Here is a 15,674-nt window from a genome sequence, read left to right as displayed (position 1 = left end):
CGGAAGGAAGAGGAGTGAAAGGAGTGACATGGTCAGTGACTGGAATAGTGTTTTCAATCTGCACTTGAGTTTCTGGTATGGTTGATTGATCAGCAGAGAGGTGAGTTGGAGAAGTAGTAACTCGAATATTGTCTGTGCTGACGGGTGCATATGTATTTGGAGCCAGCACAATGCTGGGATGGACAGCATTAACAGTACTCATCTCAACTTGACTTGTTGAGGTAGCGGAGGTATTTTGGTCGGCATGTTCCTGTTGGAAAGAAACAGAGGCTTGTTTTTCGATGGATGCCGCAGGTTTTCTACCAAAAAATTTGAGTTTTAGGGCAGAGGGGTCTTTGGTTGGTTGTTGAACGACAAAGGTAGGAAAAGTTGTTAGTTCAACAGGAGTCTCACTGACTTCTTTCTGACTTGCCTTAACCAACCTTCGTTTTCTAGGAGGATTGTCGGTCGGTATAGATTCTCCTGAGTGAGATGGAGAAGAAGCTTGTTGCTGATGAGTAGGCTGATCATCCTGTACTTGGACTTGATCAACATTGTGTTGGTCAAGTACTTGCTCTTCTCCAGCGGCCAACCCAGTATTGGCTTGCTCAGCTTCAGTTTCACTGGCTGTAGCCTCACTGTCCTCAGTGTCATCCTGACTACTGGCCTCTTCTTCTTCTTTTTCTGAACTAACTCCATCTAGTTCTTCCTCAACTTGTGCAATGAACTGATCGTCCAAATGCACCTCATCTTCTTCATACTCAGCTACATTACCTTGACATTGGGTGAAGTGAGAGTCACCAGGCACAACAATGTCAGTAGGTATGGCGTCTAAGGGAGTCAGTGTAGAAGACTTCTGCTTCTTCTGAGGTTGCTCATTAGTGTCCTCAGTTTCAGGCTCATCTTGCCTGCTCCTTTTCTCAGCTGACTTCTGCCTCTTAGCTGGAGACTCAACATCTTTGGAAGGAGTCTCAGCAGTTTTTCTTTTCCGGGAAGCTGGGGCCTTAGTCCTTCTTCCTTTCTTTGGGACAGCAGTTCCCTCAGCTTGTTGTTCAGCACCCGTAGCAGCAGCAGCAGCTTTACCTTTCTTCAAAGGCTGTCCGAACTTTAATGCTCTCAGCGAAGCCGCTGTGATATCAGATCCTCGAGTCATCTCCTCATCGACAAGATCAACTTTGTGGTCAATTAGGATTCTGGTGATGAGTGATCCTAGCCTCAGTGTGCCAGTGCTGCGTTGGAAGCCAGCGATAAGAAATACTGGCATGTTGATCGGTTTGTACGTCAGCATATGCCAGATAAAGCATTGTTCGAAGTTCGTTGCTGAGGTTGTGCAGTTGATCTTCGGATAGATAAAATAGCTCAGTAGATAATGAGCCATCTTCTGGTGCTGACCCATAGATGAAGCTGAGACTTCTCCTGAGTGGCCCTCAGGTTTGCAGAAGTTGACCTCGTACCCAGTACCATCCTGATCTCCTGATCTCCTTAGCCTTACTCCCTCAGTCTTTAACTGGAGCAAATTTCCTAGGTAGAGAGGGTTTATGAAGATGGTTTTCTCTTTCACTACAGTTACCAGATAGTCCTGGTTGTCGTCAGCAACGCGAATTTCGAAATAACCGTTCGAGGGAAACGGCTTCCTGTCGTTGTCATCCTGACTTGCTCAGAGCTCTTGGCCAATCAGATTTGTGTATCTTCTGTCCTCGGTCAGCTCAGCAGAATGTCTCTCCTTTTATGGTAAAGTCAACTGGACAGCATACTGTGTCGTCTGAACTTTACCCAAAGTAGAAATACTTTGTCTTGAAGTTTTCCTTAGCCAGCTGCTGTCTTGTACGCTTTGTCGAGTCTACTCAGCAGCTTCATCTTGAAGTTGTTCCCGAAGGTCTTCTAGATCCTTCTTTCGCTGAGTTGCGTTTTGTCCAAAGTGACAATGTTTCGACAAACGCGGGCCTAGTTGTACTGAGTTGTTTGACTTGGGCTTTGACACTTGTATTGGGCTTGGGCCTTTTAATTCTTGTGTCTTATAAACAATTTAACTCAACATTGAACAAACACATTAGTATAATAAATCAAAGCATTTAAACTTAGTGTGTTTAGAATATGTATTTCAATTATACTTAAACAATTTTGTCAAATCAAAATTATGTGGAAAGGTGTTTCAACAAACCACACCTTCGCTAGGTCTACGCCAGCCTAAGAGATAGACCTCTTTCTTCTGGACCGCCCTAGCCAAAGGATCCTCATTGAAGCTATCAACCAAGGTACAGATTTTTCTAGAAAAGAACTCGAACACATTAGGCACAATAACCGTTTCACCTCCAAACAACTCCTCATTTCTCCACTTCCAAACCTGATGGCACACCACCACAAACAAGAGAACACCATGCTTCAATTCAGCCAACAGTTTACCATTAATCCCATCCACAAACCAATCAAGCTCCGAGTGAGAAAAAAAATGAAGACCACACCTTTAAAGGAAGCACTTTCCTCCAAACCTCTTTGCTTTTCTCACAATCTCTAAGAGCATGGCATAAAGTTTCTTCATGACCTCTGCATCTGCCACAGGCTCCGGACTCCACTAAGTGCCTCCTTTTCCTATCAGAATTAGTAAGCAATCTGTTTTTAGCTCCCAACCATAGGAAGCTTCTAATACGATAAGGCACTTTCAAAGCCCAAATCGTCTTCCACACCACAGGATGCGAAGTTCCCAAATCCTGGTAGAAAGCTTGAAAAGCTGATTTACAAGAGAAAGCCCCGTTGTTCGTCAAAGACCAACAATAACTATCTTTGTCTTCCTCCTTGCTACTAATCTGAACTCCTCTAATTCTCAGGAGAGACTCCAGACTGAGAAAAGAATCAAACTTTGACCAAATCCATTCCCCCTCAGAGTCCACCACATCAGCAATCTTCCAGTTCTGAATCTCAAGAGGCGGTAAAGTCTCACAAACTTCTAATAAAGGTTTATTGCCTATCCAAGTATCCTTCCAGAACTTAACAGAATTCCCATTTCCCACATTCCACCCAATCCCTGAGCAAAATTCAGCAAAAACAACATTAAGGCCTTTCCAAAGAAAGGAGCAATTAACCACTCTATCCTTAGGACCCCCAAAAACCTTATCCTCTCTATATTTGCCGCATAATAATTGAACCCAAAGAGCAGAAGGAAGCTGCCACATTCGCCATAGAAGCTTCATTAATAACACTTTATTGTTATCTCTGGCTTTCCTGACACATAGACATCCCAACTCTTTAGGCTGACAAACGTCATTCCAAGGCACTAGGTGAATCTTTCTCCCCTCATCAGCTTCCCCCCACAGGAACCGACGATTGATTTTGTTAAGATATTTGAGCACAGGCTCAGGAAGGAGACAAGCCTGCATAATGTGATTAGGAGCCGCACAATTGACAGACTGAACCAGAGTAAGGCGACCCACAAGAGAAAGAGTCTTAGCTTTCCAAACGGCACAATTCTTATTAGTCTTATCCAAAGTATCCTTGAAAGAAGCTTTAGAAACTCTTTCACTATGGGGGGGAATACCAAGATAGAGAGTTAGTCAAGGGAATACCAAGATAGAGAGTTAGTCAATGGAATACCAGACAAAGCACTCAGCCTTTTGCAGGCTCCCTGATTCATATTCCTAGAGCACAACATCATGGACTTCTGGATATTCAGCTTTTGCCCAGAGGCAGTGCAGAAACAGTCCAGAATATCCATAATCACACTTAACTGCTCCTTATTACCTTCCACAGAGATCAAAACATCATCAGCAAAAAACAAGTGGGTAACTTGGGGACAGAATTTATTGATGGAAATCGGATGGAATCTCCCATTCTCAACAGCATCTTGGATCAGGTGAGTTAATCTTTCCATTACAATAACAAATAAGAAAGGGCTCATAGGATCCCCTTAACAGATACCCCGGGAGGGAGAGAAACCCTCCGACATATCCCCATTGATCAAAACTTGAAAAACAGGAGAAGAGATGCAACTCTTAATAAAACTTCTCCAATTATCCGGGATCCTTGCCCTCTCCAGACTCTCAAGAAGGAAACTCCAGTTAATATGATCATAAGCTTTTTCCAGATCCAACTTAAGAGCCACAATACCCCTCTTACCCTTTTTAATTTTCATAGAATGGACCATCTCTTGAGCAATGACAACATTATCCATCATTTGTCTACCAGGAACAAAGCTTCCCTGATTCTGGCTAATGATATCAGGAAGGATACAACGAATTCTATTGGCCACAATCTTTGTAATAGTTTTATAGAGAATATTACAAAGGCTAATAGGCCTCATTTGCAAGAAGGAAGAAGGCTTCTCCACTTTCGGAATTAGAACAAGAAGAGTGCTATTAATGAGCCCAATATCCTGAGAGCCGTTAAAAACCCCATTAATAAAGCTATAAAAGCCTTCCTTCACAACCTCCCAGTGTTTATGATAAAAACCATTAGGTACGCCATCAACTCCAGGCGCTTTAGTAGCCCCAATGCTAAAAATAGCTTGATCAATTTCTTTCTGGGAAATAGGATGGAAAGCTTCCTGAATTTTCTCCTCACACACCATGGGAAAGGTAGCGACAGTCTGATCCCTAACCAGATCAACCGGGTCCTCCTTAAAAAGGTCTTTATAGAAGTTGAGGGCCAATTGACGAATATCTTCATCCTCATACACCTAATCTCCATTAGAGTCTTTAATAGCATCAATCCTATTTTTCTGTCTCCTAATAACAGTAGAGAGATGAAAATACCTAGTATTCCGATCCCCATCTTTGATCCAGGCTTTCCTAGATTTCTGAAACCAAAGAAGCTCTTCCTGTCTTAAAATAGCTTCCAACTCCTTTTGAAGGGTTCTGAGAAGGCCATTCAGACTGTGGTCGAAACTAGCCTCCAACTTGCGATGTAAGCCCTCAATTCTACTCAATAATTTATTCTTCCTCCTAATGATATGACCAAAAACGTTTTTATTCCACCCTTGAATGTTCTTTCTGAAACCCTCAGCAGCTTGCAAGACATTAGAGTGTGGCTTCCAGTTGTCACGAACGAAATTCACAAACTCATGATGAGATTCCCAAGCAACCTGATACCTAAACGGTCTCTCCCCCCTAGGACGATTATCTCTCACCAGCCTGACTAAAATAGGACAGTGGTCTGAATGCCTGAAAGGCAGATTTAACACAGACACTTCAGGAAATCTAGTTTGAGCTGAAACATTAGCGTAAACTTTATCCAAGTGAACAAAGGTACTGTTCCGCTTCCACGTAAACTTATGACCAGCGGCACCCAGGTCAGAAAGCCCACAAAGGTCCATACTATGCATATGATTGAGGCAACGGTTAACATAGTGATTCGCACCCCCCTATGATCACTCATCAAGGCAATATCATTAAAATCACCAGCCACAAACCAAGACTCAGACATACTAACACTCATAGAGAAAAGGATCTCCCAAAGCCGCTTCCGATTATCCTGAACAGGATCAGCATACACCCAGGTAATAAAGAAAGGTCTAATGCCAGAGAAACTAACTTTACTATGAATAAACTGTTTGTCCATGTGAACAATATCAAAATGAACACGATCTGGCTTCCAGAAAAGCCAAATCCCCCCAGCCCGGCCAGTCGCCTCCGATCTAACACACTTCCAATTCCTAAACTTCTTAACCACCTCGTCAGCTTTAACTCCACTAATCTTAGTTTCCATTAAAATGAAACAAGAAGGATTAAACTGTTTAATTAAATCTTTAACATGGATACGGGTAGCCTTGCTAGCCTCCCCTCTAACATTCCAAACCAACAAATCCATAGAAAGGAGGACAACGGACCCCACCCAAAACCCTATACCAGGTATTTATTAGGGGCTCCTGAGAGCCTCGCCGAGGTACCAGCAGGTCCTCTCTTATCTGACAAAACCATAGAGCTATGGGAAATTTTCTATTTGCCTTTAGGTTTTTTCATACTAGTTTTGTTAACACCCATAGCCTTCCCTAAACTAGGTTCACCACAGTAAATAGGAATACTAACCTCATTTGGCCTCACTTTCCCTTGAGAAGCCTGAGCTTGGGACGCAAACTGGGCTTCTCCTTTAGAACTAAAAAGGGGGTTAACCGTCTCAACCACTTTAGTTAATATTTCAGCCGATTCTAATCCTGGCATACTTTGCTCAATGTGTTCCTCGGCCTTGCCAGAATCTTGAATGTCCTCAATAGAAAGAGCCCCAAATCTGGACCCTGAAGTGATGACCGAAGTCGCCACAGAAGCCACCCTAATTCTTGGGCTAGGCTTCTCTTTGAGAAACGGTTTAGCAATAGGATGGGCCAGAGGAGCCTCAATATTTATATTAGGGGGACGATTTTGAACAACATATGGTTTCGTCCTTTGTCTAGCCGTCCTCTTAGCTACCATCCATGGGCCAAAATTTCTCCCATCCCCTTGGATCCCTTCAGCTCTAGCATCAACCCCATCAATAACCTCTTCTAACACCTTTTCCCTCTTAGGGAATCCCTCATAAGTGTGACCATACATACCACATTCAAAACAAATATTATGTAGGCCTTCATACTCAATAAAGTAAACCTTATTGTGAACACAGAATTTTGACAAAAGAGGTTTGGCCAGATCAATATCAATACACACTCTTGCAAACTTACCTCTAATAGCCCCAATGGTAGTTTTGTCCACATGGTGGACCTTTCCAACAAAACCGCCTATTTTATTAAGGAAACTTTCACTATAATATTCGATAGGTAGGCCCGGGAACCTAACCCATGTCAAAATTCTGTTAACCGAACAATCGTGAGGATTAAAATTAGGGACCCATGGCCTTAAGGCCAGAACATGATTGGAAATAATGTATGGTCCTCCATTGATCACAGAGTTATAATCCTCAACCCGAGTAAATTTAATGACATAGTAGTCATTTTCCAAGTCAGTAATGCTGAGTTTACCTTTCTTAGCCCACTGAGCTTGGATCCGCTGGGCAAAATAGTTAAAGCTGATCCTTTTCCCAAGGACCGTTACAATTAAAGAGATTCTCCACTTATCCCTAAGCTCCCACTTATCAGCTGATGAGAGCCTGATTACAGGACATAACGGATCATCCTGATCCTCATCATCTTCATCAGACTCCGAATAAATATCTTCTGCAATTCCCTCCATAATAACATCATCTGAAACAGGCTCCTCCTCAACTACCCCCATAACTGTATCCTTCCACGATCCTCGCCCAATACCAGCGACTGATTTACTTTTATTTTCCAAATCTCCAACATGCCTAGGAGAAACACTTGAGCAGTCCGGGATGACAGAGGAATTTGCGCTCCCAAAACTCTGGCCAGCCCTAACATCCACTGCCCTACCCGAGGCCACACTGCTCGGAAGCGCACGGCCAGTGCCCCCAGCATCCCTACCTCTAGCCTGAGCAGTAGTGCCACCCATCCTCTCCACAGATCCATCCGCCTGGCACCGGCCGGCACCAAGGGCACCTTCAGCACCATCCGCGCTCCCCAGCACTGCCGGAGGCGCCTGCCCATTGCCCTCCTTCCCAACCGCGCATCGTCTAGGGCCATTGCCCCCAGATCTACCGGTAAAACTCCCCACGAGACCGTCCCCAAAGCCGCCCCCACTCCAGGCACCTGCCCCTTACCGTCCTGCACTGCCGCGGGGTCGCAGGCACCATCACCCCCCAGATCTGCCGGAACACACTCCCATATCCCGCCAACCGACCAGCTCCACACCCAGGCGCTTGCCCCATGCCCATCTGCCCCGCCATCAAACCCCCCACGCCCAATTCCGCCTCCGATCTACCTCCTCTTCCATCCTCCTCCTCATCCGACGCACCACCCCCCATCTCTACCACCCGATCTCCATTGCAACGACCCCCAACCTCACCGGCCGCCCCTCTCTCCGACGATCTCTCCCTTACACGGTAGCCCTTCACCATAAACCCTAGCAGAGCAAAAGAGAGAGAGAAAAATCAACAATAAAAATTTGATAATTATACAACTTTTTTCTTCACTTGCACCAATCATTTCCCAATAAAATTGTACGTGTCTCTTTTTTTTATTGATTAAGTCCATTCACTCGGTTCACTATAGAACTTCCGTGCATAAAAATACTTTTGGTTTTCCCTCAAAAACAACATATATATGCAGTGGCGGAACTTGGACCCCAGATGACCCGAGCTCAAACATATCAGTAAAAAAAATTTCAAAACGTCAAAAAAAAATCGAAATTAACCGTGCGGTTGACGATAAATTTTCAAAGTCGGCAAAATTTTTTTAGCTTCCAACGCGTTAAAACTGTAAAAATGTTATTATTTACCATGAAAATGAAAATATTTAAAAATTAAAGTTGTTGAGAACAATATTTACCATGAAACCGCATTTTTTATTTTCCAAAATCAGCTTTTTGGAGCGTTCTCTCTCTAAAAAATGACTCTCTATTTCTCCTAATCAAACAACGTTTAAATAACCTCAAAAGAAAAAAATTATGTGGTCATACCGTTAAAAAGTGTAAAATTCAGTGGCCACCGGTGTTAAAAAGTGTAAAATTCAGTGGTCATACTGTTAAAAATTGAAGTTCAGTCACCACAATGTTAAAATTAGTAAAGTTCAATGGCCATGTGTGTAATTTACTCCTAATAGAATTGACCAGAGTTGTATCCTTTCTTTAGGCGTTGTTTGGATAAGGTATTACTAAATTAAAATAAGAGGTAAAGTGCAAAAATACCTCTAATGTTTATAGATATGAGCAATTTTACCCTTAATGTCTAAAATGATGCAATTTTACTCCTAATTTTGTCAAGTTGGGTGAATATGAAAAACAATTTATCAAATTTTCTTCTCTTTCATTTCATGATCATCTTGTCATCTACCCTTCACATGTGACCCATTTTATCACTCACAGTCATGGTTGTAAAAACTGAACCGGTCAAAGAACCAAAAAAGACAAAGAGTTAAAGGTTTGAGGTTTAACTGGGGTCCCATCGGGATTCAACCGATATTAAAAAATCATATGAAAATTATAATTTTATTCATATTTAATCTTATAACATAGTATAATATTAACTGTATTCATAAAAGGTATACTAATAACATTTATTTAATATTAAAACATGATATCAAATTAATAAATTTAATATGTGGTGAACTCTTAGTCTGTTGGTTGAGAGCTTATCTATGACTGTAAAAGTTATGTGTTCGAATCACATGGGGTGGGATGGGTTGTGGGTTTTACTTTGTCTTTAATGTAATTTTCTTTTGTTTAATGTAAGTACATTACGCACAATTTTTTCAAAAATTAAAAAATTTAATATGACAAATAAATATAAAAATAAAAAAATATACTTTTAAAATTAATAGTGATTATTTTTATTAATAACTAACGTGTAAATATGCTAATAGGATATGTATTTTATAATTCAACTTCAATCTAAAGGTCCAAGGTTTGAATCCATTAAAATTTATGTTTTTTTTAAAGTAAACATGTCCAAAAGCAAACCGGACCAAATCGTTTAACCAATACTGGGTCAAACTGGTTCGCAGTTGAACCAGCTGATTTGAGCGGTTGAGTACGATTTTCAAAGATTTAAAAATCGGACCACTTTCGGCCTGAAACTGTGACCAATTTTGGTCGAACCGATCGGTTTTGTTCGGATTTGATAACCTTGCTCAGAGTAGTATTCACCTGGACCATAACAGATTATAACATATGATTAGACATTAAAAACAATATATATATATATATATATATATATATATATATATATATATATATAGAGGTGAGATCCAGCGTGACAATGGCTTAACTTGTGACAATGAGCTTATTGTGTGACATAACAAAACTACGTAGTTTTGATGATAATTAAAAAGGGCAATGTGGCAAATTGGTAAATAAAATTAAAGAGAGTATAGAGAAAATTGTTTTATTTCTTTTCTTTAAAATACATTTTCCCGACATCTCTAACATCGTTTTTCGAAAATTTTTATACTATTAGACTCGTCTAAATTAGACGGTCATTTTAAGATCCCTGAAGCTCAAGTAAAAAAAATTCTGGTGAACGGAATCCGGGAGGGCGTTTTCCGGCAAGAAAAAAAGTACCCAGAAAATTCTCAAACAATTCCAAAAAATGTAAAACATTATTCTAAGAAACTTTAATTCTTGGGTCGAAACAGGATTTCTTACGGTTTAGTCCCAATAAAACGTTTTCTTTGATTTTATCCATTTTACATGCTTCAACAATATTAGGGGTAAAATTACATCATTTTAGACATTAAAAATAAAATTACTCCTAGTTATAAACGTTAAGAGTATTTTTACCCTTTATCCCTTAAAATAAGTTAAAATAAATGAGGTGAAACACCATAAAGTAGCATGAAGTACGTTATTGTATTTAAAAAAAAAGGCACCTTATTGTATTTAAAAGCAAAGTAAGATATGGAAAATGTTTAATAATGTTGTTGTGTTTTCTTGAATGTAAATAAATGTATTTTTCAGAAAATTACTATATCCTTAAAATAAGAAGGAATTCAGAGTAAAAATATCGTCACCATTGGTAGTTAAGATCAATTGTTGGTAGTTAAGATCAATTTAATCCAAATTGAAATTTATGTATTAATTCAATCCTTAAATTGACGAATTTTGATAAATTGGTTCAAATTTTATACATTTTGGGAATTAAAACTAACCATATCTAAGTATATTTGACAAAATTGCCAACTTAATACCAGAGTTGATATTTAAATTTCGATTTGGGTTAAATTAATCCTGACCGACAACACTAGAACCATCTTGACCCTTCATTCAAATAAAATGAATACATAATAATTAGTTTTAGTTTAAGGCATAAAGAGCATTTTTGTAACAAAATTTTAAGTTACCATAAAAATACTCTTATTAGAAATTATTAGAAAACATACCCTTTTCAGATTTTATTGCACCAAAGTTGAAAGTTGAGTTGTTTGAAAATGCAGCCCAATCGGTCAGTATATTCTCATAAGACTCGAACCCGTGACCTCTCAATCACACGATAACAACGTTTACTGTTGCGCCAAGTAGGGGCGAATCCAGGATTTCTCCTCCATGGGAGCAAACAATACGACTAAAATAATTTTTATCCAAAAAATAATAATTATAGAAAACCAGAGATCAAAGCTCAAGTTCAAGTAAAATAGTAGCAGAAATATCAAATTAAAATTCAAGTAGGAGCAAAAAAAATACCAAAGCAGAGAGACAAAGATCGAAGATGGAGTGTTGGACCAACGATCCAATTACGGAGGGATTGACTGCCGATTTTGGTTTAATCTTACTTAGGATTAGGGATTTCAATTTAGGCTTAAGAAGAACGTGGAATTGAGGAAGAAGAACTAAAGAGATTAAAGAGAGTAAGAGAGACTGATGGTTTGTTTTAAGACCTATTTAGTTTTACATTTAAATATTTACTTTTTATTTTTGTTGTAAATAAAATGACATAGTTCTAATTAAATAAAACGACGTTGTTTTGCTTTAAAACAGAATTAAAAAAAAATAAAAATAAAATATTAAATTTAAAATCATTCTTCATCCGAACCAGTAAACCCTAAGCCCCCATTGATGAATGGGGGCAAAGCTCTAAAACTTCAAAATTAATACATGGGTTTAAAAAAAATACAAATGTCAGTGGGGGCAACTGCCCCCAGTGCCCCCATGCTCGATTCCCCCCTAGCGCCAAGGCTCGCCCTCCGTCTTTATAAGTATCTTGTGAAAAAATTATTATTTGTCTTCATTCACTACAAAAAAAAAAAAAAAATCACTTTCACGATGGAATGTTTTTCACGTGCAGGGGTGGTTAAACCCGCCTCTATAAGAGCCTCTATAAGAGAATCAACCGCCCCAAATCCGTCGCCAAAGGGAAACAGAACTACATATTAGCGACGCAAATCCTTACCGAGGTAGAATTCATTAGCGACGGACATCTAAGGAAGGTTTAAACCGCCCCTATTATGAATTAAAAGCCACAATGCTTCCTATGCTTGTGCTTTAAAACTTCATCAAAATGAAAAGCCATTTGTCACTTCTACAATTCAATCAAATCAACTATAAGATCAACATAACTTAATTGAATAAAGAAGACAAACAAGTGAGGCTAGGAAATTAGATAGTATGAACCAAAAATAAAACGAATCATCAACAATTGTCAACATATATCTATATCCGGATAAGTCCCTTCTACATTCTTCTTAGGAACAACTACCTGATGAGTCTGTAGAGCTGATTCAGATTTGAATTTTCGCAACAGATCTCGATGGAAAGATGATGGTTTTAGCTTGTAGAGCCCGTCTTGTAACAGTTTGCTAACTGACAACACATTAAAATGGCATAAATAACCAAGCTATCTGTTTCCTTTCATTGTTCATACTCCAAAGAATTCACATTTTCAGGTTTTGTTTCTTTCAAAAACGAAATTTGTTTTTCTTTCAGCGTTTAAGGCAATGATCATAAAGAGGTTGTGAAAGTTTATTTTTCCATTCAATGGTGAAAGAATAAATAGGAAATACAAGATCAAAAGAAGGAATTTTAAGCCTATACAAAGACTAGCAGATAAACATTTACGGTGAATTGGTTAACAATAAAAGGATAAATATTAATAAATAAATAACAATAGTTATCAAGAGGTTAGGATTGTGAAGTGGGAGAATCATTGGTTATATGAGGATAACGTCTATCCGTAACACGCCCCCACAAGTCGGACGTTTGAAGAGTAAGACCGATCTTGGAAACAAGCTGATAAAACCGACTTTTAGACAATGGTTTTGTCAGAACATCGGCTAGCTGATCATGACCGGAGATCTGAGCAACATGAAGTTTCCCAAGTTGAACTTGCTCATGCACGAAATAAAAAGCAATTGACAGATGCTTCATTCGAGAGTGAAAGACTGGATTGGCAGAGTAGTGAGTAGCTCCCAAATTGTCAAGTAATTCATGCTTGGACGTCCAGCAGAGGAATGCCTAGTTCAGTCAATAGGGAATGCAACCATAATACCTCAGCAGTGGTGTCAGCAACTGCCCGAAATTCTGCTTCGGTGGATGAGAGAGATAAAGCTCTTTGCTTCTTAGAACTCCATGAAATGTGGTTGCAACCAAGATAAACGATGTAACCAGATGTAGAGACATAGTCATCGTGATCATCACCAGCCCAATCAGCATCGGTAAAGCCATGGAGTTGAGATGGAAAGTTCTGTTTATCCTTGACAGATCATAGATCTAAGGCATGACATGTAATTATTTTCATACAATGGATTAATTAAAAGAATCTAACCTTGATTATCATTAAATGAATTCATTTGGAAAGATATTGCATCTCTTATGTTTCCATTCTTGAGATGTTGAACATTTGTTCGATTCTGATCTGGCAACTGCATTTCTTGCTGCAATGCTTCTACGTAGCTTCTTCTTGGCATATTTGAAGAAGGAGAATAGGAAACTAAGACTGTGGTACCATGACAAGAATGAAAGTTTATTGAACAGAAACATATGAATTACAGATAGCGGAGCAGCTGTTTATATGGCAAGCTCAAGGTTACAGCAAAACTATAACAGAACACTAAAAATTTATGAAATGCTGCAACAGCGTATAGAGATGAACATTTCTTCAATAAAGGGCCGCCCGGTACAATATGCATCCCCGCTAAGCGAGGGTCTAGGGAGGGGTCCCACCATAAGGGTGTATTTCTTCAATGTTCCAACAAAAACCATATCCGAATGAAATCAGGTGACATAATAAATTACTGAAGATGCTTTACCGCAACAAGGACGAGAGGTGTCTTTTTAGTGAGAGTAAGACTAGCACCAGGTTTCTCTTCCATGTTCATGTCTTCTTTCCTCATTCCCTCTGGAAATTTCCAATCAAACAAGCACAAAAGGTTTGCGAGAATGTATTCTATTGTTACAGTTGCCATATTTATAGCTGGACAGATTCTCCTGCCAGCCCCAAATGGCAAGAATTCGAAATTCTGTCCTTTATAGTCAATAGAACTATCAGCAAACCTTTCAGGATAAAACTTCTCCGGTTCATTCCAGTATTTCGGATCTCGTCCTATTGCCCACGCATTCACTTGGATCATTGTCTTCGGATCAATATTGTAGCCATTGATTTTACAGTGAGACATGGTTTCTCTTGGTAACAGAAGAGGAGCAGCAGGGTGCATTCTGAAAGTTTCTTTTATTACCATTTTCAGATATTGAAGCTTGTCAAGATCATTTTCGCTTACTCTTCCTTTGTTTCCGACATGGTTTCTAACTTCATCTTGCACTTTCTGCAACACTCTTGGATTCCTGACTAGCTCGGCCATTGCCCAATTCAAAGTAATTGCAGCAGTATCTGTACCAGCTAGGAATAAATTCTGATGGACAAATAATTGCAGAATGAATGAAGAAAATTAAGAGTTATTTCTGAATGATCATAAATGGAAATTAAGTTAGTAAACGTACCAGGAGGACTCCTTTAATGTTATTGTTAGTGAACTCAGCAGTTCCAAGTTCAGCTTGCTCTTCCTTTGCTCGTAGTAGAACATCGATAATGTCATCGTGATCCTTTTTCCTTCCAGGTTTAAGGTGATCATCTATTACATATTCGAAGAAACTATCTATTTCATGAAACACTCTTTCGGTTCTGGCATGATGACCAGTTATCCAGTCTATGATCCATCCTACAAATGGGAACAATTCAGCCTTGGAGAAACCTGCTAACACAGAGTGAGCTTCGTCAACCACTTGATAAAATCTGTCTCTCCCGAAGTTAGTCCCTTGATAATCGATCCCAAAAGCCATCCTATATGTGATATTGGAAGTAAGAGAAAAAAACTTATCAGTAAGATCAACAGGAGTTTCAGAAGCAGAGATTGAATTGATGAGCAATTCAACTTCTTCTTCTCTAACAAACCGAAAAGATTGGACCCTCTTAAGACTAAAGAGCTCTAAAACAATCAGTTTCTTCGTGTATCTCCAGTGATCACCATATGGCGTAAAACCCACATCCAAGAAATTGTAAGAAAGTCTGGCAGCTGCGGCTAAACAAGGTCTGCTGCAACAAGCAAGATCATGAACTTTTAAGACATCTCTTGCAGCCTCAGCAGAGGAGACAACAATAACCCGGATCTTACCGAGTCGAAGGAGCATGACAGGGCCATATTTCTTTGAAAGCTGAGAATAAGATTGGTGAACCAATTGGCTAAGTTGGTGCAAATTGCCTAAAATTGGAAGCCTGGAAGGGCCTGGAGGTAGTTTCTTGTTCTGCTTATTGTTTTTAAAGATGAGATATAAAGGCAAGAGTAAAAGAAGAGAAAGCCAGATAAATGGAGCCATTTGATTTTGTGTTTTGCATCTTTTGATTGATTGATGTTTAGATTTATTGTAAGGTGTGGTGATAAATTGAATAACCACTCTATTGACTCAAAGACAAAAAGAGCAGATTGCATAGATAAGGAAGTTGCCTAAAAATAATATTATATTGGAAGTGGTAAACATCATTTTGGTTGCCTGATTGTTACTTTGATTTTTTATTCATATACAGCCACCAAATTCAATGACTTTTATCATGTACTTTTATCCAGAAGATCTATTATTATATATAGAAATAAGGGAAAATTACAATTTTGGTAAAATGAGAGATCTATTTACATATTTAGCCCATCTACTCAATCTATTACTTATCTAGATTATATT

The 15,674-nt window shown here is 39.2% G+C and overlaps 1 protein-coding gene across 1 annotated transcript; it reads right to left on the bottom strand.

Annotated features, from left to right (window-relative positions):
* Positions 1 to 13,446: 13,446 nt before the first annotated feature.
* Positions 13,447 to 15,405, bottom strand: LOC136230658 (cytochrome P450 71B37-like). Its single transcript, XM_066019802.1, has 2 exons — positions 14,442 to 15,405; positions 13,447 to 14,353 (listed from the first exon to the last, which is right to left on the bottom strand). Exons 1-2 carry the CDS (start codon positions 15,312 to 15,314, stop codon positions 13,736 to 13,738), a joined length of 1,491 nt encoding a protein of 496 aa, XP_065875874.1. The 5' UTR covers positions 15,315 to 15,405; the 3' UTR covers positions 13,447 to 13,735.
* Positions 15,406 to 15,674: the final 269 nt, after the last annotated feature.

This window comes from Euphorbia lathyris, chromosome 5 (assembly GCF_963576675.1).
Source record: "Euphorbia lathyris chromosome 5, ddEupLath1.1, whole genome shotgun sequence".
Taxonomy (NCBI): Eukaryota; Viridiplantae; Streptophyta; class Magnoliopsida; order Malpighiales; family Euphorbiaceae; genus Euphorbia; species Euphorbia lathyris.
Note: the sequence above shows the minus strand (reverse complement) of the source record. Positions and strands in the feature narration are given on the sequence as shown.